Raw genomic sequence first — 24529 nt, forward strand, 5'->3', positions numbered from 1 at the left:
TGGCTTAAGTAAGGCAACCTACAAGCACCTACAGGTCTATAATTTGAAAGATGTTTAAAATCCACGCTAAATGACAGAAGACTTGCGAGAACTTTTTGCTAAAAGAAGCCAGTTCGATTTTTTCGAACTAATGACAGCGGCGTCGCCTGATGGTTAATAATACAGCGAATATATCCCCAGCTGGGTTGTGGGCTCAAATCTTGCTGTGGATGTCATGTTAAATGGCCACAAGTATCTATAAAACTGATATTGCTCATTTTGTTAATTAATATAAATCTCTTGTAGGTCTACTCTCGATTGACTCTTTTAGATTTGTTTAGTTAGGTACATCAATCGCGATTCATTTAATATTGTGAAAATAATACATATAGTTTTGCTTAGTGAAATATTTTAAATACGTCTTTCGTATTTAATTAAGGTCACGCGCTATCGCCAGTTGACGTAAATACAAGTAAAATAACAATAATAATATCAATCAATTAACACAGTATATGTCTACGTACACTTAACTGCTGTATCTAAGTGTTATATTTAATTATTTTATTTCAATTAATAAGAAATAGAATTGTTTAAAGCAATTAAAATTCAATCGGTGCGATAATTGTTGTTAAATTAAAATTAAAATCGTGATGCATTTTAACTTAAAAAATACGTTAAAAACGGTTCCTATGCCAATGCAACGTGCTCAGTTGAAAAAACATGTTCTACTCGTGTATTACATAGATAAGCAGTTAATAGACTCGTGACTTTATTTTTATGTATGGAGATTAAATTCACCCCACTGAAAAAGTTTTCCTACCGTATGATAAGATGATGGGTAGGTGTCGCTTGGCAGTTGACGTTATTGTTCGCACCACCAGTCTTTCGCTTGAGGTGTGAGAGCATTATTGAGACTCTACCTTCAGAAATATATCTTTACTCTTCAGTTAGCTTCAGAATACGACTATTGAAAATCACAAAAGGACATTACAGCATTTGATCTCGACTAAACATTATCTATCTCTGAATTTATATAGCTTTTCAGCACTCAATTGTCCCAACAATTAATACAATACAGGCTGTAACGTTTTATCTAAGTAAAGTTTCAGTGCGTAATATGTTTTTACGTGTAATAAAATTAAGTTTTATTTTTATTTGTCCACAGTTTCACTCGGTGACAGACAAAAGAGCTCACGCCACTGAATGTGGGCAGAAAAGTCTTACAATAGTCTCGGAGAAGAAACTAGAAGACGACTCATCAGATTCTTCGAGTAGCGAGAATGTGGAGATTGAAGGTATAATATTTCTCTTAATTATTGAAACAAAAAAACAAAATTAACAGATAAAATCATTTCGAACTTTGACGCAGAGCTGAACTTTAAGAATAACACCCATTTTCAGCAAATCGAACTCAAAACGTTGAATAGAGCACTGTGATTGGTTCATGTGCGACCCTGTGCGTCCACGGGCACTGTGAAACTTCATAGTAATGTTTGTGAATACAAGCATAAGCATAATTTTTGATCTTTGCATGAAAGTCAAGGTCGTAAACGAAAATTGTTATAATCAAGCATGGTATTTAATTTTGCTATGTATGAAAAATGTGTAAAAATAAAAAAAATAAAAGTAGGTACCTACTGGCAAAGAAAACAAAGAAGAAGAAAATTAAAACACTCATAGATGAAAAAAATAATGCTAATCAAATTCAAATTCACAAAGGCTGAAGACATACAGAAATATTTAAAAAACAACGTAGGCCTGCCGTTTTAATTATAACAGGCATTCATTGGGTTTTCTGTGAAACAATAGCCATTGTATCGCCATGGGCAATAATTGTACAGGGAAATAATTAGAGAGGAATCAATGTTTAAGGTGTTGCGGACAATGATAGCTTCAAACGTCGGCCATTATCGTTTAATTCAATTGACACACCTTGACATATTAATATTATCCGTCAACAATGATAAAGAAAGTATTACAAAGATAAAAAAGTTGGAGGAAAAAATAATATAAATTATTTGTAATCCAATAAGACTGGAGTTATATTTGCAAATAATAAACAAAGTTTTGATATGATTAGATTTAGATACAAATATTTGTTCCGAGAATGTACAGGCCATACTAATATTTAGCCAGAAGCTTATTGTTTACTTAGACGAGTAAATAGCTAATCCTTTTATCGACTAAAATACTGCGACCTTACCTGACTGACAAGTTTATTTAAATAGAAGACAACCAATAGCATAGCAATCAGAAACCTTTCAAGATAAAAGAAAAAGTTACGTCTGTCTGAGTTACAACAATGATTCACTACGCAATTGTGCCAATCATGCCACTCATGGAGTGGTGAGTGACCAATCGCACTCACTTTGCCAATAACATGAAGAAATAATCTTAAACAGATTATTGTTTCATAAACAAATTATAGCTGAAAGATTATGAAACCAAACTAAAATCTTTGCAATCGCTAATAGAAACAAAATTACCAAACGTAAACCCCTTTTTCGTAAAATGCATTGAACTACGTCAAAACTATCCTAACTAATCCAAATCATCATTCAATTAAATATTAACACGATTATATCGCATTTTACGTAGCAGCTTAGCACACCGTGTTTAAAAAGTTCTCAAACACTGAAAAGTCCGAAAAACCCTGAATAAAGCAATCAAAATATTATTGCAATAGAAATAACTGCGATGATAAGCATATCCAGATAAGAACCAAAACAAATTATTCTGGTAATTTGACTCATATGACTAGCTCATTTCTTACGAGTCAACAAAATAAACAATGACGTAGAAATTATATCATCATTCATCACTTTATCCCAAGTAATAACTGACTCTGGTAAACTGATGATCACATTTTGTAAAATTTCTGGGAAATATTATCATTCGCAGTTATTTTTACTACGAACACTTTTTTCCGTTATTTTATTAAGTTTGTGAAGTCCATAAACCTTGGAAATTACCGTAGTTATGCAGTTTTGATCTGACACATGAGTTCGACACCTACGTCACTGGGTTTGAGTCGTGACTCGTGATTCATACAAATACTCGTATTTTATATTCTACAGCTAACCCGTTATCGATGACGCAAAAAATGGCATATTATGATATTGTGAGGAAACCGAGGGTCGTATTTTGTAGGTTAAATTTGCATTTGGCAAAAATCGCCAGGATGTTGAAACGTTTTCAGTTATAATATTGAACGTTTGATGAATAAAATAGGAAATTATGCATGAGAGATGGATGATTGATCTTAAATCGCCGTTTAAATACGGATTACGAAATAATAAAAGATTTTTTGCTTTATTGAATCTTTTTAATGGAAAGCGCAGATCGAAGTGAACATTCTGTATTTTATAGCTGTGCAACTATGTATTAGATTGCTTAATGAATTGCATTACTGATAAGGCTATAAATCCATTATCACTCAAATGGAGATTTGTTCAGAGTTTCTCAGGGAGCTGTATTGGGGCGCGTATTTTATTTGGTTAGATTTCCGTTAGTATTGGCAGTTGACAATTCACCACTGAACAATTAGCATTATTAAGATGAATTTGTGCACATTTCCGAGTCATCCATTGGCATTGGATGCCCACAAGGTCTAGCAAGTAATAAAGTTACAGAGGAACATTATGTTCCATCTAGCTTGTTACGTTACCTTGACACGAATATTATATGGCTTAAACGTGTTTGTTCATTTTTATTATGTCATTTCGGTGTTACATAACGTACGTAATATCCTTTGATAAATTAGATTTCTTAATTGTGTATTGTTGAAATGCGATTTTATATCCGTCTCAACATCTAATTTAGTAGAAATTGTATAATTTACCGGTTGGGTAAAATTTGATAGTACAATAAACGCTGAGCAAGAATAGAAACGTCGCAAAAACATGATATCGTCGACAAAAACAGTAATAACCGATGTAAATGTTGTGGAATAGTTATTTTTCCGAATCTTTCAAAAGTCACGTTATTTTACAACACAATGTCAAGAGCGTTTTCTGTCGATTTGTTACAGTTTCCATTTTTTTACAGTACGAGATAACTGTTAATTTTTTAAAGTCGAATATCTAGGACGCGTATCGTGTTCGTTTCGTGCAGAGGTTCAAAACCTTTTAAAACCCGTTGACCTATTGGTGTAAGGCTGACGTAACAGATTGCCAACCTTGACAATCATGATGAATTTCACGGTGTGAAATAATGAGACACTTAGCTCGACGCACTCATTACTTTTGTTGAAGATATTACGGCTGTAGAAAAACTTAATGGCTTTTAGAAATGTTTTTGTAATTTGACGCTTGTGATTTTCTGTTTCATAAGAACGTGTTTACAAAAATAAGTTAAGATCTAGTGAATTATTGTTAATCAAATGAAGTCATAAATATTATCAAATTGATTAATTTTAAAAACTCAATGCACTTGCACACATCCTAAATACATATCTCTATAGTCTTGTGATTTGTTGGTATTGGTGGTTATTCAATCATTACTCCGAGTGGTATTTTTCAACTTTTTTATTTTCAATACCGTTGGAGACCTAAAAAGCATTGCAAAGGTCAAACCGTTAACAGTTGCAGCTTACATAGTAAACAATGCCCTTAGCCGGCCTATTCCGTCACCACCAACCGGTCCGCAGTCCGAGTCTTAGAGGCTCCTTTCACTTTCTGTCTGACATGGTTATAACTAAGATTTCTTAAGTAACATATAAGATTACGTTACAATTATTACTACGATGTTCCAAACGTATAATTGTTACAGATCATGACTCGCGGTGAACTAGTTCAGTAATGATTTAATCATCTGTCTGATCTGTATTTGGGTTATGTTGTTGTTCATCTCCGCAGTTGTAAAGAATTGTTTTTGATCAAACAGGTTGTGTGAGATCAGAATTGCATGTTTTGTTTTTTGTAGTTTTAGCCGCATGCCTACATATTCGTATTATTTAGCGTTCGTAGGATTATGACGTATTAGAAAAAGTAAAGGTACATATTTTTAAATCAATCAATTTAGATAACCCACCCACTTCTATGAAGTAGTCGATTCCTCATTTATTAGTAAGGACTTCATGATATCATCACATTTCCGTGCGCAATAGTTGAAATAATCAACAAGAGTAGATTATGTGTAATCGCTGAACAACTAAACCTGTTCACATAATGGCTGATAACACTATTTTTAGCCATGTTAAAGATCTATAGAGTGGCAAAGACTTTACAATTATTATTATCGCACAGATTAGAGTAGGCCGAGAAAGATTAGTGAAGTAGAATCATGCTTAATTTGTTAATTTTGCGAATATTGTTTTTATCTTGAGGCCGCACACCATTTGCTTTTAAGCTCTGTTATTAACTCACGGTACTCACAAGAAATGTATTCTGAACATTATAATTCAGCCAATATTTTTAACTAGGACTTCTTTTCCCTATTTACCAACGGATAACTGGCTAGGTAAACAGTTTACTTAAAAGAGGGCACTATTAGAAGTTAAATTCATATTCTTCGTTAGAATATACAAGCTTTCAGAGCACTTTTACGGCTTACCCTTCCACTCCTCAGTCATAAACGAAATTAATTAGTGTAATTTCAGTGTAATCGTGCCAAACAGCTTTTAATGATGAAAGACTCCTTTTCTTGTTGTTTTATTAAATAGAAAACTTAATTACTTTTTTCCAGACAAATCCCTGCCCTTGGTGGATTCTGCGCCCGCGCTGCCCTCAGAAGAAGGCCATGCCGCCCAGTGCTCCTGCCCTAACTGCGACGAAGTACTGTCCCGGTTTTCGGAATGCAGCATTTGCTTAGAGCCTTTACAGGTTGGAAATACATTATAGTTAAATTATTTTACGTTTAAACGGAGTGAGTGACTCAACGATATGCACGAAAAATTGGTGCAGTCCTGTTGTCCCCCCTGGTTGGCCCCCCTGGGGGAGCCAACAGGATTTCGAAATCCTGTTGTCCCCCCTGGCTAGGGGAGACAACAGGACTAGATTTTTAATCAATGATTTGAGGACTGTTGTCCCCCCTGGCAAACATGATTTAAAAGCCATATATTTTTATACCATGGAAGTACTTGACTGAATGCCAAATTGCCAAACTGAATAACCGTTTGTTAAATAATAATTACCATTTTGATAACGAAAAAAATTAGGTGTTGGTGCCCTTTTATTAATCTAAGTTGGTGCCGATACTGACACCTACAAACTTGAAATTTGGCAGGTAGGTTCCTTATAGAGTGTAGACATCTGCCAAGAACGGATTTTATTTTACTATTTATTTAAGGATATGAAATAATACGAAGGATATGATAGTATTTTACGAAATTCCACAGATAAGGGGGTAAAACGGACTCCACGCATACGAAGTCGCGGGCGGCCGCTAGTTGAATCACTGAGCAAGTGTTGAATATTATGATTAATTTAAAATTATGCAGTTTTAGCGTCCTATCTACTAATATTATAAATGTCAAAGTTTGTGAGTATTGATGTTTGATACTCTTTCACGTATTTAAAAACTACTAAACGGATTTTTAGTAAACTTTACAGAAGATAATATTTTTATACATGTGAATAGCATACCTTTAACTTAGCTTTTGCCCACGGTTTTGTCTGCGTAAAATTTTGTTTGTCACAGAAAAAAATATAAGAGCGACTTCCTGTTTCAAAGACTGGCATAAAAACTATCCCACGTCCTTTCCCGGGCGGGACTCAAAACTATCTCTTTACCAAATATCAAAGTCTGTTCAATGGTTTAGGCGTATTCGTAACAGACAGACAGATAAAGTTCAAATTCAAGTTGTTGCATTGCATTTACTTAATATTATTTAGTAGGGATAATTCTTTAAGAGTCAGAAATAGTACCGGTACCAACTACTTACATTTTTTTCGTTAGCAAAATGTTAATTATTATTTTACATACGTTTAGGTATTTAGTTTGGCAATAAGTATGGCATTCAGTCAGGTACTCCATTTTCAGTTCATCGTTATAAAAATATATGGCTTCTAAATACTCAATGTTTGCCAGTCCTGTTGTCTCCCCTAGCCAGGGGGGACAACAGGATTTCGAAATACTGAGAATCTAGAAATTATCTTAAACGTTTATAATTGTAAAAAAAACTAAATGGTAATGTATATTCATCCAAAAAACCACCAATAAAAGGGCAAATCGCAAAACAAAACCACAGATAATATAAGACAAAACTGTCTTCCCATATAAAGATTACCAGTTGACTATCGAAAGGTTAATTTAAAAATAGCTTTATATTTGGTTTTGCTTTACTTTCGTAGCAGTTTACAGGTTGTAAGCTATTTTAATTTCATTTAATGAATTCCAAACTTGTCGGCCTAGCAAGTGGAGTGGTCATGACGAGACAAGTCTAAAATTACTGATACTAGTAACTCTACAGATCGCTTTAGAATCATGCCAACATGCTTTTTAAAGGAGTGCAAGTACTGCAACTGAAATTAATTAAAAAATGTAGAATCCCAACCACCATTCGAAGTTTCGAACTCTACATATTTATTGCAAAATGATGATTCCGTTCGAGATCTATTTATTGTCATTTTTTGCGGGATCCCGTTGAGCAAAGCAAGTAGATATAAACACGTACTATATAAGTACAGTCACGGAATGAAAAGGTTCGTCAGTTTTCAAATTGATTCCTTCAACGAATCGCGAGCACATATTACCTTTTGAAACTATGTTACAGAATAATCTCGAGTTAGAGAAAATAATCTTTAACTGTTCGTCAGTAAAGTTCAAAATTATCCAGATCAAAGTTGTTTGACGATTTATTTTGTCAAGAAGATTATTATGATTGATAAACTAAAACCTTCTTGTTGGTTCAACCTGCCATTATTATTTCTATTAAATAAAAAAAACTATTGTCAATTGGTCAATGTCATCATTGCATTGCACTGATGGGATAGAAAAATAAACAAGCAAAACCTTATTTGTTAGCAAACGTCATATTTATTTAAATGTTAGCAGCACTGTTTCTTGCACTGTTATGTTGGCAGGTTTGACTCTTACAGTACCTAGTGCAAGCGAAAACCGACACTAAGGTGACGAACCTTTTCATTCTGCGACTGTACAAGCTGACACTAGCCCATGTTAACATATTATGCATATAAATGGTATGGTGAAGTCAGTGAAATAAAATTTATAAAATCAGATTTGTATGAAAATTACATTTATTAAAATGATGATATCAATTTTCTGACTTCACTATACCATTTATGCACATGTTAACATGAGCTAGTGTCGACTTATAAACCCATTTACCTAACACCCTGTACAATAATCAAGCATTTTGTACACCTCAGTCAAGGCGCATACATTTTACGATCGCATAAGTTTTATTTCTAAATCTTAACCCAAATATAATTTTTAATTAAATCTACTAATCACAAAACAACATGCATTTTATCCTATTTCATTAACTAAGTTATTTTGTTTGTCAAAATAAAATAAAAAATTACAATCACAAAATACATTCACAAAACTAGATAGAAATTCTAAGTAGGCAGATGTAATTAGAATGGGTACTGTAGATGAGCAGCCCTATCGCATGTTGTCATACCGTGACGTACCGCGCGGCTGTTGACATTTATTTCAAAAATATGTCCGAGTTGGAATACTGTATAGATAGTATTACCGTGACTGTACATACACCTCCTTGAAGTTAAGGCCGTATATTACTTTACATCTAAGCATCCATTTGTATCTACTCAAGTATAATTTATGCATTTGTCATCTAAACGAAATTATGTTCAGCTCAGCTTAATTTGAGGCAGATAATTTGGTCTATTCCACTTTGATCACCTGGCTTTGATGACCCAGGTGATAGTCCACTTCCAGCGACAATTTAGTGTCCTTGACCACCCATGGATATGATGCCCTGGGTGATCCAAGTGGACTCCAGTTAAAATATCATTTTAGGGTTCCTTTGATCACCTACATACAAATCACACCTCAAAAAATGTCTATATTAAAAATAATTAACTTTTTTAAAAAATAAAACCGACTTCAAATGCGTGAACACAAAAAAAAAACTAAAAATTGAAAATATTGGGTACAAAAAAGTTCATCCCCAATTTTCCACCCTTGGGGGTGAAATATTTTCTTCAAATTCGCATGAAACCACCCTTTTGATAATACCTATTCAACAAAAAAATAATCGTTCAAATTGATTTATAATCGGCGGAGATATTGCGTATAAAAAAGTTCATCCCCAATTTTCCACCCTTGGGGTTTTTTTTTTCTATTATTAAATTTAAATGGGACCACCCTTGAGGTATTACCTATACGCAGAAAAAAGATTTGTTCAAATCGGTTCATAATTGGCGGAGTTATCGCGTAACAAACATAGAAAAAAAAAACATACGGGTCGAATTGAGAACCTCCTCCTTTTTTGAAGTCGGTTGAAAATGTTTGTAACATTTTTTTAAAATAGAAATTTTTTTACAGCATGAAATATTTTAAAGCGTTACTTACCTAAACATCTGGGTCATCAAAGCCAGGTGATCAAAGTGGAATAGACCGATAATTTGAGATAAACTTCCTTAAATTTATTACCTAAAGAAGTAATTCTCGTAACAATGTCTTCGATCAAAGTTGCTCTACCCGCGCTAAACATCGTCTGCTATTTATGGAGTTAATGTGCCGAGCAGGTGCTTGTTACTTCGAAGAGTTAGTTTAATCAGCGATCGCGACGGAGGCCCGTATTCACGAGCCAGTCTTCCTTTGAGAACACAATGGTTGAATGAATGACTGCAAGTCATGACACCTAGACTGGGATATTCAAATTTTTTGATATCATTGTGAAAGTGGTTCTTCGGCTGGGATAAAAAAATCGAATTTGATGAAACTTTGCAAACATACTTTTATTATTAGGTAATCACGGCACTTTTAACTGTTATTAATTGAATTTGAGTTTTGGTTAGAAGTGTGGTAAATAATTAATTTACCCTAAATAATGAACTGGAAGTGATCATTATAATACCTACCTACTCGTAAGTACTGTTAAAATGAGGAACAGCGAAGACTAGAATCGAAAAAGAACGATATCGGTTTATTGATACGCACAGATGTGATGTCGAATAATATCTTATGGCTCGTATGCTGTTCGGATACGACGAACTTGCTCTATAAAAAATTTGCTTTCCTTGAAAACAATCTCGCGATTCAATTAAAGGATATCGATTGGAAATGTTACCTAATAACATTTTTGCATTTTCCTCAACGATACAAACTGATAATTTTCTAATGCAATAACTTAATAAAAACGATATTATCCCTCTACAAAGTAATAGGTACTTAGATAAGTAGTGTTTAGAAATTGTTTATTGGCTAGGAAGTGCAATATTTACCCGCATTTGTGTAGTAATGCGAAATCAGGACACAAAAGATGATGAAGTAGGTAAATCTTCCTTAAGAAAAAGAGAAAATCAAACATTACGTAAATGGAATAGTAATAATAGTGTCAATCAACGCGCTAGTTGATGCAACTCCTTTATCTACATCAACTCCCTCACGTAGTAAGGACAATCTGGTCAGGTGGGGATTCTTGGATGGCTCAAACATGAAGGGCAGGTGCGGTTTTGTTCCCCAGTCGATGAAGCACGTCATGATGTCGTGTCCTGAGTGCCTGAGTAACTGCACTCAGGAGGATTTAATTAATGCTGCTGACAACGCCACTCTTGTGGCGGAGATTTGGGCTGACACTGTGTAGGTTTGTTGTTGACACGATAAGAAGAAGAAGAACTTCCTCTCTCCTCTTTTCAAACTGCATTTGATCACTAAGCAAGTAAGGTAGGATATAACGCAAATAACTGAATACAGATAATCACTACAAATGCCGGTCGCAAATATCTGATTAAGTTATCCACATTGCTGAAAACCGTAATAGTCATACCATATCTTTAAATTACCTATCTAATATCCCACCGTAATTAAGGACATTCCTAAGATAAGGACAATGATACCCAGATTTCGTACCATGAATATGCAAATAGCATAATCCCAATTAACCAACTTACTTAGAGAAATTTCGACAAATAACATTCCGAGATTTCCCCCAGAAACAGCAACTTTAAACGTTGTTTAGATTGTGAACCTTATTAGTATGGAAACAAATGTGTAAACAAAGTCCCGAATATGGCTCGATACAGTATTAAGATTCGGCTCAGGCAGGCCGCACGTACCTAATTCGGAGACTCCGTGCAAAGTTGTAACTTAGTTTCAGGCGACACGTGGGGTGTATTAATATCTTAGAGACGAGGAAGCGGACCGCAGACACTTTAGCTTGGGTATTGAAATTTATAGCGTTGGTAAATCTTGAGTGATTTAGGAAAGTGCATAAAATGGCCTGTAAAAGATGTTGCAAATAGAGAGGACCTTTAAATAGGAGAGCAATATACAAACGCGTACTAGCTATGCTAATGAAAATTATTGTGATAAAGTAGAAAAATATCAAATTATGATGATTTGAATACGTTTCAAACTACTAAAGTGTGTTTTACTAGGTGCTAAATTAAATCACGAAATTAAGAGCATTTCAAGTAATTTTACACTCAAATAAGATTTCTGAAAAAGGCGTCAAAACACACCCAAAGGTCGACAGCCACTCGGCGCGAATTGAAAGTGCCCTTGGCATTGCAAATGTCAACAAGTAGCCACAATAACATGAAAAAAAGGTATATTTGTCCTTTCTTGACGTCATGTTTATCTGATCTGGGATTATTGTTATTATTGTAGTATAAACAACTGTTGTCAAGCGATCAGCGACTCTGAGTGAACAACTGCAACTAGAAATACCTACTCCAATCAGAAACAGTCCGTCTGTGTTGCTGTCACTTCTAATACCTAAATATGACCACTCCTGAGTTGCTATTGCCTTGTGGTGCCGGCAGAGTAACTAGAATAGGACCATCCCCAATCATATCGTAATAACGCGTGACAAATATGCGAACATTAAGCTACCCCAACCCGTCTGGCCAGCGTGGGGAGTGTAGGCCAAAACCTCCATTTGCTTCTGGTAGATAAGAGAGGGTCGTGCTCCTGCAGAAAATAACCAAATTATGTAATGTGTGCTCAATGCTCATGTATAGATGATTCCATAATCACCGGTCTTTCCCTGCCTGAATCCAGGTATCTCCCGCAGAATTATGGACAACGTGTTCATCCCTAATTATCTCTTTCCAGTGCTGCGGTCCCTGCGTGTGCCCGTGGTGCGGCGGCGTCTGGTGCGCGCGGTGCTCCCGAAGGATGTCCAAATGCGCCTGGTGCCGAGGTTCCCTCAGAGCGCCCGCAATCCCCTGCCTCGCTCTGCAGAGGCTCGTCAACGACCTGATGCTGCCTTGTCGGAATTATCGGTGAGTTTTTGTCGAACATCTTTTATTGGGATCATTCGTTAATGAAGCAATTTCCATTCATTTCTTGTCTTTACCAGCACCTTCAATTCTCTGTACGTCCTAACATTTACTTTTTCTAAATCTCTGTATGGCTAATGGCGTCTTCAAAACCACATTTAAATGCCTTCAGTTCTTTGCGTTATTATCCACGTATCTACAAAACGATACCCAGATGTCTAAATTTTGTGCTACTGTCTCCTTTCTTTGCGTTATGTGTATCTTCTACAAAGGGCCTGATATTATAATGTATATTATCATACAAATAAATAGACAAAAAGACAGATACAAAACATACACGGCTTGTTTGGGTTTTTTGACAAATAAACAACTACTAAAGGGACCAATTTAATCAGGATCTTATTTATGATGTATCAATGTAGGTTAATTACTTAGTCGAATCGAAAGCAATGAAACAGGACATGAGTTATTTTTCCAGATTAAAGTACTCTTTTTTATTCATTTTGTGGACATTCCGTGGTTTTTTCCAAGGCAGTAAAAGGTTGATATGAATGACAACGTGGAATATTTATCAATGCAACCATTAAGTAGTTTATTTCTTCGCGAATATTGTATCCGTTGCTTTACTATGTAATGAGGTAATAAATACTATATTACTCGCATATTCATTATCATTGATCTTCGCACTTCCATAAAATTACAGTAAATATGTCTAGAACAAGGAAGTGTGAACAATTAATTCGTACGCGATCTGAATAATACCGCGTTAAATAGTGTGCAACAATAAACAATAGGTTTCCTTGATCCTATTACAATATCTCTAGTGTATTCAGTTTCTATCAGTCAATTAGCACTTGGAAACATGCAATTATGTGCTTTATCTGACGGTTTATAAGTATTGTCATAGTTAAGCTACTTCTTGTACATATACTTTAGGGATAGGTGACTGTTAGGAAAGACTCCAGAGCAAATGACAGTGACGATTACAAAGGATTTTAAAATAGATTATTACATAGAACATTTCTTGTAAAGCTCTTTTTTCACAATAAAATGAACATTCGTAACATTAACCAAAGAAAATTATAGTTAAAAACTCTACAATACGATTACTGATTTACAATGCCATTACTGAAATATTATTCTGAAAAACCATCTCAATAATTCTAATAGCAATTCTCCGAAAACCCTAAATCCAACAATCTTGTTCATTTCTAAGATATTTAGTTACTTGTATTAAGATCACTTTGCGAAAACGTTTTACAGCAGTTTGAGATTTATTTGTAGAAATTCTAAGCGCAGACTACACTAAGGGCGAAACTCCACCACCCAAAAATGTTTGATGTCTGTAAAACTTTGATTTAGAAATTGAAAGTCAATCGCAATGTCATCTCTACATGACCAAAGTTTTCTTCTATCATGTTGATTGTAGCAACTGATTTATCAACTGGCATCTGACGTGATACAGTAGACAGAACATCAGACATTTTTGTTGCAAAATAGCCTGTATTACAACATGATAAGACATCATTGTTATTAGCTCGATGTGCTCTCGTCCGTACATGATAGCTAAAGCCATGAACACACAAAGCACTCGGCGTAATGTTCATACACACCGAGTACTCGGCCGAGAGCACTGTCACTCGGCCGAGAGCACTGTCTCGCCCGTTTGCTCGGTACGTGTGATCAAGGCATTACAGTTCACAGTGTAACCCGCGCTTAAGGTTTATTTGTCGGAGAGCTTATCTCAGTTACATTTTATTGGTGGAACAAGAGGGATATCGCAAAGAAATTTTACGACGGATTTATGGCATTTTTGTGGATATTGGGGATCTAATCAATTAACCCGTGGAACGGTTGCTAAGGGGTATTTTATTGGATGAAAGAACTGAAGTAATGGTTTCACAAATCAAAAGGAAGAGTAATTAATTGGATATAAAGACTAGAGAAAACGTAATATCTAAAAATCTTATTCTTTAATATTATCTGGAGACTCAATAGAAAATCCGTTTTGGTTATCGTGGTAAATGAAATGTAGAGATTTATGTACTAAGTTTATGTGTACTGTTAATAAAATATCGCCATGTTTCTTTCTTATTTTGAAATTCACGTGCCGTATCTTCTTATTTTTGATTCACTTGCATTTAGAAACACCTGTTTCATTGCTATCCGTTCAGTAAAAAAGTAAGAAACCACCAAAATACCTACCTAAGCAACAAAAATGTTCAGCACTAGGCACCTTCTACAAAATATATTATCTATTAATATCATTTACTCTTTGAACAATTAATATCAATTTATCAACCATGACACTATTGTCATTTATTCGGGACACTAAAGATTTATGTCGGAGATTAATTTGATGCGATCAAAGACGTAAACCGAAGGCCCGATTAGTTAAATTTATTGCATCCCCGAAGTTTCATTCCATTATACTATCCGTCGGCAAGTCGGCCAAGTTAAGTTAGTTACGAATTTCATACATCTGGCAACACGTAACAAGTTTGGTTCGGTGTTGGAAATCACATTAGTCAGTTGGAATTGTAACTGTATTGTTTGTGGAACTTAATTTGTTAAGGTTTAATACAAACTACATATCAAATCTCAAAAATTGCCTATCACATCTTTCAGATCTTCTTTCTATGTTTTTGTACAAAGGTGACAAGAAATCATCGTCCAATGTGTTTTTTCTTATTAATGCTAATTGTATCCTTTTCTTTCTTTCCAGACGAGGCTGCACAGACCTCCTCACATCTGTGACCAGATCAAAACACGAGGAAGAGTGCAAGTTCGACACCATGACGTGCCCCATCGCCGCCAACTGCTGTTCCATCCCCTTCGAAGAACTCTCCAGCCATCTCCAGTCCACGCATAACATCATCGCGGTCTACTCCCAAAAGATCAAAATCCTCATCGAAAACTTCCAAACGAAACTCAAAAAGACCGCCTGCTGTCGAACCAAATACAAAATCGTTCTTCTCCACCAAAAAAGCGCGTTCATCATCAAAGTCTGCATATACAACTACCACGTCAGAGTCGAAGTCATGAGGCGGAAACTTGGATACGTCGCTGACTCCAAAGCAGAATCAAAGAAAAGCGAATACTGCGCGCTCATAGAATTCCAAAGCAAAGCCTTGTGTACTAAGTCTGCAATTCTTATAGAGAACGAGGCTTACGGCAAAAAGGCCGAGGTGCAATGGAATGACATCATCATGAAGTCAGAAAACGACGAAGCAATAACCATTCACGTGAACATTGGCAAATCTGATGCGAGTCCTTCAAGAAAAGATTCTATCGACTCATAATATTTAGTACTTAATGAACATGTTGTAAATATTAGCCTCGGCTGAATTGTGAAACGAAATTATAGTCAATTCGTCAAGGAAGACGATGAAAATTAAATGTTGTGGCCAAACGTGACTGATTTAGACTTAACTTAGTTTTAATTTAGTAATTTAAGTTAATGTAAGGTTGAATAAACTATAGTATTTTCATAGAATACGCATTTTTATTTGGCAACTGAGAGTGTTAAGAATAGCAATAATACTCCCAGTTATCCAAGGTTAATGGCTACTTTGGTCGTTTTGTTTCGTAAATAAGCTACTTTTAAAAATAGTCACGTACACAAAAGACTAGATATAGCACCGGCAAATGATTTTGAATATTTTGTAACTATGGTTAATTTTTCACGCGGAGTTACAGCTCTGAATATTCATATACCTACATCATCGGTAATATTAAAATTTCAGCTGAGCTTTAAAGACTGTACGTGCCGTGCCAACCATTTATTTTGTAGAAGTCGTAAAAACTTCTAGAATTTACTGTTGTTTGGTGAATAACAATTATTTTGAACACAAAAAGGAGACATGATCAATTTAGGTAGGTACTTACTAATGGAACATGCTATTACAATTTTCAATTTCAAATCCTTAGAGGGAAATTGAATAAGAATGAAGCGTATTTTTAAGCATTTAAATTCGAGTTTGTTTGTGAAATTGCATAAATGGTACTATTTATGAACCTACCTACTCTACACTTTGTGATTTTCCACGGTATTTGAAAATCACATTAAATACTTCAAAAATCCGTAAATTAATATTATTATTAACATTTCGATGTCTAGTAGGTACTATTTTTAGGTACTTCTATCAAATAAATTACCTAAAGAAGAAAAATGCTAAGAAACCCTAAAATATATTCATTATGGAAAATTTCAAACGAATCAAGTTTTCTTTGAAGATTATCATATTCAACAAAAAAGTGAATATCGCAAAAAAAAATTATGCAGTAAAAAATAATATTATCTTATTTCTAGAGAAATGTTACTCATTAGGAGCTTTGGCAACTTGATACCAACTAAAATGTATACTAAAAAAATCTCAAATACATATTCTCAAAGATAGGCTCTGCTAAAGGTGACTGAATTTCTTGCGCTGCCTTTTCTCAGCACGGGCCCATTTATTGTCCTGAAGCAGGTAAAGTAATGTTGGGATAATTTACAAAAAACAAATCGTTTTTATGACCATGTCTTTCATAGGACTTTTATCAACATCACCTAATCTGTCAGGGAAATAAGCGGTGGTCATGTCATCTTTTTAATCGCCGAACTAAGACGCTGGCAAATATTCTAAAATATAGAGTAATGTATTACATTACGGGACATAATTAATATTATGCAAATATAAATACCACTCCTGATGATCAAGAGTCTTCATATTCTTAAAAGATGATGAAGAAACAGTATTCTTGAGCACTGATAGTAATTTAACTGATAACCTACCTAAGACAAATTAAACACATAATTAGGACCGATTAGCATCCTTTGGCCACGGAACCCTAAAGAAAGTGGAACTACGTAAGGTCATTTTTTGTGACAATCCTAACATTTTGGAAAAAATACATTTTCTCGAAATTGCGGCCGAGTTAGAATATAGAAAAATTTTAGGTGATAGAGCTTATTTTAAGAAGTTTATCTGACCTAAGCAGAGATTCTACTTCGGCGTAGAAAAAGAGAAAAATAATAATTTCTTAAATTTAAAAAATAATTATACTGTCGTTCCTATAACTACTTTTAAATAATTATAGGTGCAATAATATTCGCCATACACCAACCTACCTACCTGCAATGCAAAGAGAAGCTTAGTGTGTACGTTTCTTTAAATAATAATAAAATTGTAGTTTGACCCAGTACAAAATAAATTTTCTAAAATATTTTTTTAAAAATAATCTATACCTATTTGTCACCTGGGTGTTTTAGTCTAACATTAATAATAAGTTAAACTTTGGATATTAGTGATAAAAACAGAATGTCACTTTTTCGGGTCAAAAAAAACACTGTGCACTGGTATTAAAGACTGTAACATTAAACAGTTAGGAAACCCCACTTAAGTAGAACAAATAGCACCCGTTGTTTCCGGGAATTATTATTACGTTAAATACACAAAATATTTGCAGATCCGCGAGAGATGAGTAAGCAAGAATAAATTACTTCCTACATCGCTCACCGGAGTTCAAATAAAAAGATGACTCTACCTACAATATTATACTAAGTATATGTATAAAAGGTATACTGAAATTCTAAGGTAAAATAAATTTATTTAATATAAAATTGTCTAGAACTTATAAGTTAGTAGAGTTCTTCCCATGTACTTGTCCCTCTATCAATCCCACACTTTACAAAGGTTGTGCGATATTTCCATAAAAATATACGGAAGAATGAAAGGTCAAGTTGAGATATTTTTAATCCATAATAGAGGTGCATACGTAACACCTTCATTCGTCTTACTGTTTATGGAAGTTAAAGACGAAGGTTCAAGATTATAGGGAAGTTTATTCCCATCGCTCTATTATAAGTTAATACACTAAGATCACAATAAACTTTTGTCAATTATGTAACTAAAGTGACTCAATATTAGGAACTTTCTGAAGTCTTAAAGCGTAGTTCTAACTTACCCACCCTATACAGAGTTGAATTTTGTAATGCCACCTGAAGGAAAAGTACTCTTAATACTGTAGACAGAAAGTTTTACTCAATGAAAACATTCATTAATTTTTGAAAAACAAAACTGCATTCAAAAACTTCAGGTGGAATTACAAAATTCCACTCTGTTTACTACCAACTGGGGAACCTTTCTCGTTGGGGGAGGCCTATGTTCAGCAGTGGACGTCCTATGACTGAAATGATGATGATACTACCTACTACTGAATACTTATAGCGGAGATGAGTGAGCCTTTCAATAGTGGGATGCATACACACCTTTCTCCCAACTATTTACGATTGCTACAACCTGATTATTAATAACAAAACTTCATCAAAACTATATCTCTCGTGTAATCAAAAGGCTTATAATAACAATTCCCATCAATCGTCCCCCGAGGTACGCTAGCAGTAACCGACCAAGTTCGCTGTTAATGCCAAGTGTTGGCTAACTGTGCACCTGGGACTGTGCGAAACAGAAGAAGACCTGTGAGAATAGCTGATACAACTACAATACAATTGTTAGCGTTAACTTTTAATATTATTTCGAGGTCATATTTACCTCGGTAGGTAATTTTAAAAATAAAATAATTGATTTTCAACAATGAAATGTAATTCTATCCAAACGACTACAATGACGATTGAATACTGATTTTAAAACAGTTCCCAATATTCCATTCTACCCCTTCAGTTATCGATCATTGTCAAAACCACAGCAAAACAATATGTTTAAAGTATCATTAAAGTAGGTAGTATTCGCGTTGCGTATTTCTTCTTGTATCCTCACAGGAAAATGTTACCATTGACATCCATAAAGAACTTCAATTGACTCTAATTATTTTCACAATCAAACAACACCATAGTCACCATACCAGACAGGAAGGAAAGTGAGCCGAAGAGGACAAGAAAATTGAAAGTAGACGCCAAAGTCAGACGCATTTTCAGGTCAAAAACAAGGATGAATCATTGACTTTCATAGAAAAACAATATGTAGAGTAGGCCGGGACATGCTGATAGTCTCTGTTTGCTTGTTGAACTGGGTCGGAGTAACGGTCGCCTCCTTACAATGCACGACACGAGCCTCTGGGCTGGGTCCACTGTCGCAGACGGCACGTGAATTTAATCATATAGGTTGGGACGACAGCACAGAGTAGCAGGCACTTACAAGTAAGTATAATTTACTTAATACGGAAACGGAAAGACAATCGCAAAATCTAAATATATGTAACTTAAAGGGACTGACTGACTGGCTGGCTGACTGACTGACTGACTGACTGGCTGACTGACTGACATAGTGATAGCAGGTAGATTTTATGACGTAGGCATCCGCTAAGAAAGGATTTTACGAAACTCCATCCCTAAGGGGGTAAAACGGTACATCATAAAACTGAAAGCCTAAAATAGGAGTTATCCTAAAATGTTGGTGCAATTATTTCGAGTAGGTATGTACGCGTTCCAATTTCCCTTTTAGTCCGATTCGTATCGCCAACAAACCGAAATATCGAAAAGTAATCATTCAGGACATGCACATCCCGCGATACGAGTAATTACTTTCACGTATCGATGTTCGATATAATTGGCCAATCGGCTTTACCTTTTATCACATGTTCTCTGGAAAATTGCAAATTATGTGCAGAAGTATGGCAAAGTGCAAATGTTTTTCCTGACGGCGTAGTCATTTGCGTACCGAACTACTACGGGTATGGTATATCGAGGACGCGGGTTCAATCCCCACGCACACAATCATTTATTGTTTTCATGAACTTTTTATGTAGGTATCTGTTAATATTGGGTGTTTTCTATCCATAGTAATACTTGTTATAAATGCGAAAGTAACTCAGCCTGTCTGAAAGGTGTTACCTATTCACAGTTTAACCGCTAAACCAATTGGAATAAATGTAGTATAGAGGTAGTTAGAGACCCGTGGAAAAACCCTTTATTTTTACCCTGTAGTTTAAAAAGTGTCTCTAAGACAAACCGAAACTCAAGCGAGCACAATTACCTACTATTAGAGGCCGGTCGATCTATTCTCATAAATAAAACACTGGATACTCATCTTTCACATTATATTGCCTTATTTTAATTACAATTCATCACTAAGCACAAAAGCGCGCGGAGTCGTCTCCGCGCGTCCCTCTATTCTGATGTCACTATGACAGCATCTCATTGGCTATAACGATACCGCTATTTTAACGTTTTATATTTTTCACAATTAACACTACTTAAATACTTTTTCATGTAAATACACAAGTAAGTATGTATGTTTTTCTCCGTTGTCTGTCATTTATTTATTTATTTATACCGGGACAAGGCTCAATGGAAACAGTCACCCGATAATTATCATTCACAAAGGTGCGGGCCTTTCAGCGTCTGTACACTTGTGGTGATAATTAGGTTTCACGTTGTTTACTAGCACAAAGAACAAAGACATTTAGTATGGTAAATGGTGACATGTTACATATCCCTTAATTAAGCCATTAGAGGAATGTAATTATTAATATTATTGTAGTTACTTATACGTTTTCATAAGCTTAGGCATCTTAATTTAATGATTATGGACGAAAACCATCTAGAAGAAGATCCCTTTGATGTAAGGCTAGTAACAAAACGCATTATTTGCTCAATTTAGAGTATGAATTGTCTCATGACATAAGCTATTATAATAACATTATTAATTTATACTAGCTGTTGCCCGCGGCTTCACCCGTGTGAAATTCAGTTTGTCACAGATCGTCGTAAATTATAGCCTATATTTTGGGTTATAAACAACAATACAGTAAAGTTTCATTAAAATCCGTTCAGTAGTTTTTGCGTGAAAAAGTAACAAACATCCAGACATCCAAACTTTCGCATTTATAATATTATTTAGTAGGATATAAACATTTTATAATGAAGCATTTTTTTAAATTGTCACAAGCATTCGAACCTGCGACTCAGACTTCAACGCGTCAATACACCATCGGGTCATCGTATAGTAGTAAAATATAACCTTATTCACATGCAAGGTCTAACATTACAGGGCATCGCGTGCAGACGTCCGATTTAAAACGCAAACGAACCTTTGTTACTGCGCAACACCTCGCTAATAAAGTCATATAGTTTTGCATATCACGAGTTCTCATAGCTCCTTCAAATGCATAAAAATGTGGAAAATTGTTTTTAAAGCTAAGAGTAGGCGCACACCGTTGATTTTTCGTCGGCCGATAGTTTAGTCGGGCTGTTGATCAGTATGGGCACGGTAATACTATCTATACAGTATTCCAACTCAGCCATATTTTTGAAATAAATGTTAACAGTCGCGCGGTACGTCACAGTATGACAACATGCGATAGGGCTGCCCACCTACAGTACCCAGTTTAATTACATCTGCCTACTTAGAATTTCTATACACCGTGTTACTTTGCATTCTTGCCATATTCACAGAGATAAAAGTAGGGACCAATACCTATTATTTAAGATAAACAAGAGACTCCCATAAAGAAAGTACACTGAGTTTTTAGTAAATTTGGTTTTTCAGTACAAATTGGAATAAACCAATTTTGTCTCGCACTTTCTACAGGTGCAAGTGGAATAAACCTAGTGGGCGTGGCCTAGTTCTTATTAATCTGTGATGTTTTATGGCTCTGGGTACCAGCCTTTTTATCCAGTCATAATAATTATTTTAAAATACTCTTCAGTTGATTTTAGATTTTCCTTTCTACTCTCAGTTTCTACTTTACGGGCTTAGGACCGTCAAAAATACGTAATAATTATTAGGCTTTTAATTAATTTACAACATTGTTCCCTATTTTTACAAATTAATAAATTAAGTATGAAATGAAATCACCTTATCCACAATTANATGCGTTACGACAGTTAGTGATGTGTTTAACAGATTGTCGATAAAATAAAATATTCAAAATTAAAAATCAAAATTTTCGGGCATTATTTTTTAACGGATTTGTGTTCAGTATCAGTAATATAGTTACCTCTGTAAATATGGCAAGAATGCAAAGTAACACCCTGTATAGTTTTGTATTTTTTTATTTATTTAGACAAACAAAATACTTTGGGAATGGAATAGGCTAAAAATGTGTGTTGTTTTGTGATTAGTGGATTTAATTTAGTAAAAACTATTTAAATAATTTTGAAACTTTAATAATCATAATGATCTGTTACTTTAATTTCGGGCGGGCGAAGTCGTGGACAAAAGCTGGTTTGATACAATATAATTTTCATTTCAAATCAAACTGACTGAAAATAACAATTTGACTAGTTTTTGACCAATTTGACCGTAAATGACGGTCAGTCAAATTCAATCAGTTTTGTCATTTTTAACACTTGGCCACCGACGTCCATTCGGCACATTCGCGACACCCCCGACTTTTGCATACCGAGCGCATACCGAGATTTGAATTTCGAAAGAAAGTTCTCGTTTCGTCAGTTTATATGAAGTTACAATACTGTATGATATTATTACCGTGGTATGGGCATGTATGGGAGTGCGCACACTAGGCCGATTCGATTTGGCCGATTCTTCATACAATTTGTAATCGGGCACAACTATCGGCCAACTAAAAATCAACGGTGTGCGCCTACTCTAAAACTCCATTTACATTGTAATCAATGTTTATGTAAAAAATAATTGTGATAAGAATCCTGCAAAACAAAGTTTATTTTTATTTTTCTACAGGTAGAGAATGGCGCATTAAGTAGGTATGAATGTATTTGCATATTGAAATGGAGATAAGAGGCAAACAAAACATATTTTTCAGTCAGTAAGGCGCAAAAATAGACTTTTGAGATCAATAGAGTTCTTTGAACTAAGTGCTCAATCTTCACCGTTACGGATAACAACAAAATAGTGTGTTAGTTTGAAATAAACAATGTTTAGGCGCAAAAATCCCTGAAATTCTGCAAAGCCTTACAGCGGGTGTTGCTACCACAGCCCAATATTAACGGCCGAACTTGTTTTAAGATAAGTAAATATTTGGAGAGTGGAGAAGATCTCTTTTTCTTACAAGATTGGACGTTTAATGTATAAAAATATTTTTTGTAGGTAATTTCTACAAATCGAAAGATTTTTAAACGCATGGGCTTAAGATAGTGATTGAATTGTGACTGATAAATACAACGACAAAAGATTTCTTAACACAATATTGCTCCGATACAAATTAACAATAACATATTATTTTTGTTTTGGCGGAGTTTTGGGCTGACACTCTACGTAATTTTATAATGCAGCAACTTTTTTAACTTTAAATCCTGAGAAAATCCTATTTAATTCCACACATAACTACATCTGAAAATAATATGAGCTTGCTGATCCCAATAGGCTGTAAGCTTAAGTACAGTCGTCAGCACATTACTCTTTGTTGCAAACTAGCACATTTTACAACTACATAAGATGGGTCAGAGTTTACTTTGATGTTCTCGTACCATGCTTACAACGATATGATGGTTTATTTATTCATTGTTTGCAAGTCACGCCACCGTGGCGAGAACCTTCAGTAAGACCTTTCGTCAAATTGATACGTATCGTAAATACCTCATAGTGTACTTTTTGTATGAATCACTTAATTCTTTACCTACCTCAGATAACAATGCATTACTTTACTATAACAGCCTTTTCACAAGATTTTTCATAGTGTGCTGAAAATCAGTTGTTACTTCTGCGAATTTCATTCGTTTTCAAGGTTCTTGTATCAAAAATGGCATGTCCTCCATCATTTAATTGACATACAAATATCAGTGGTCACAGAGTGGACGCAGAGTGAGCGTCCGACTCAGCAACGATTACTGACTATAGCATCTTCAGTCACTGCTTTGGAGCAGCAAAAGTTCTTGCTATAGAAATCCAACACACCTCACCTGGGGCTGCAAGGTTCCGGAGTGGATGGCCACGTACCGGAAAGCTTAGCACATGACGTCCACCCATAAGGTGGACCGACGACCTCATAAAGGTAGCAGGAAATGCTGGATGCAGGCCGCTACCAACCATTATGGAAATCATCAGGGGAGGCCTAAGTTCAGCGTCATAAGATGGAAATGATAATGTTGATGATGCCACTTACCTCAGCAGCAATATACGCCGGTATGACGGACAGCAGCAGCCGCTCCTGCTGCTCCCGCTCGCACTCCAGCTTCACCCGCTGCTCCAGGCAGGTCCTTGTGCCGGCGAAGGTGTTCCTGTGCGCTCGCGCTGTGAGCGCCCGGTATT

The 24529-nt window shown here is 35.2% G+C and overlaps 3 protein-coding genes across 3 annotated transcripts in view; 1 reads left to right on the top strand and 2 right to left on the bottom strand.

The window, feature by feature from the left end:
- LOC114363059 (uncharacterized) overlaps nt 1–15706 on the top strand; it is a 30179-nt gene extending 14473 nt beyond the window's left edge. The window contains exons 2-5 of the mRNA XM_028318664.1: nt 1145–1274; nt 5665–5801; nt 12190–12359; nt 15082–15706. Of these exons, the coding sequence (XP_028174465.1) occupies nt 1145–1274; nt 5665–5801; nt 12190–12359; nt 15082–15658 (1014 nt within the window). The 3' untranslated portion in view covers nt 15659–15706. The remainder of the gene's footprint in view (nt 1–1144; nt 1275–5664; nt 5802–12189; nt 12360–15081) is intronic.
- Nucleotides 1–24504, bottom strand: part of LOC114363060 (adenylate cyclase type 2-like) — an 87096-nt gene extending 62592 nt beyond the window's left edge. The window contains exon 1 of the mRNA XM_028318665.1: nt 24384–24504. The gene's annotated coding sequence lies outside the window, so the exon portion shown is untranslated. The remainder of the gene's footprint in view (nt 1–24383) is intronic.
- The window catches only part of LOC114363061 (adenylate cyclase type 2-like), a 34804-nt gene continuing 33880 nt past the window's right edge, over nt 23606–24529 (bottom strand). Inside the window, exons 6-7 of the mRNA XM_028318666.1 lie at nt 24384–24461; nt 23606–23611 (exon numbers count right to left, since the gene is read on the bottom strand). Coding sequence (XP_028174467.1) covers nt 23606–23611; nt 24384–24461 — 84 coding nt within the window. The remainder of the gene's footprint in view (nt 23612–24383; nt 24462–24529) is intronic.

The sequence above is a fragment of the Ostrinia furnacalis genome, unplaced genomic scaffold, assembly GCF_004193835.3.
Source record: "Ostrinia furnacalis isolate ACB-3 unplaced genomic scaffold, ASM419383v2 OfSCF6947, whole genome shotgun sequence".
Lineage (NCBI taxonomy): Eukaryota > Metazoa > Arthropoda > Insecta > Lepidoptera > Crambidae > Ostrinia > Ostrinia furnacalis.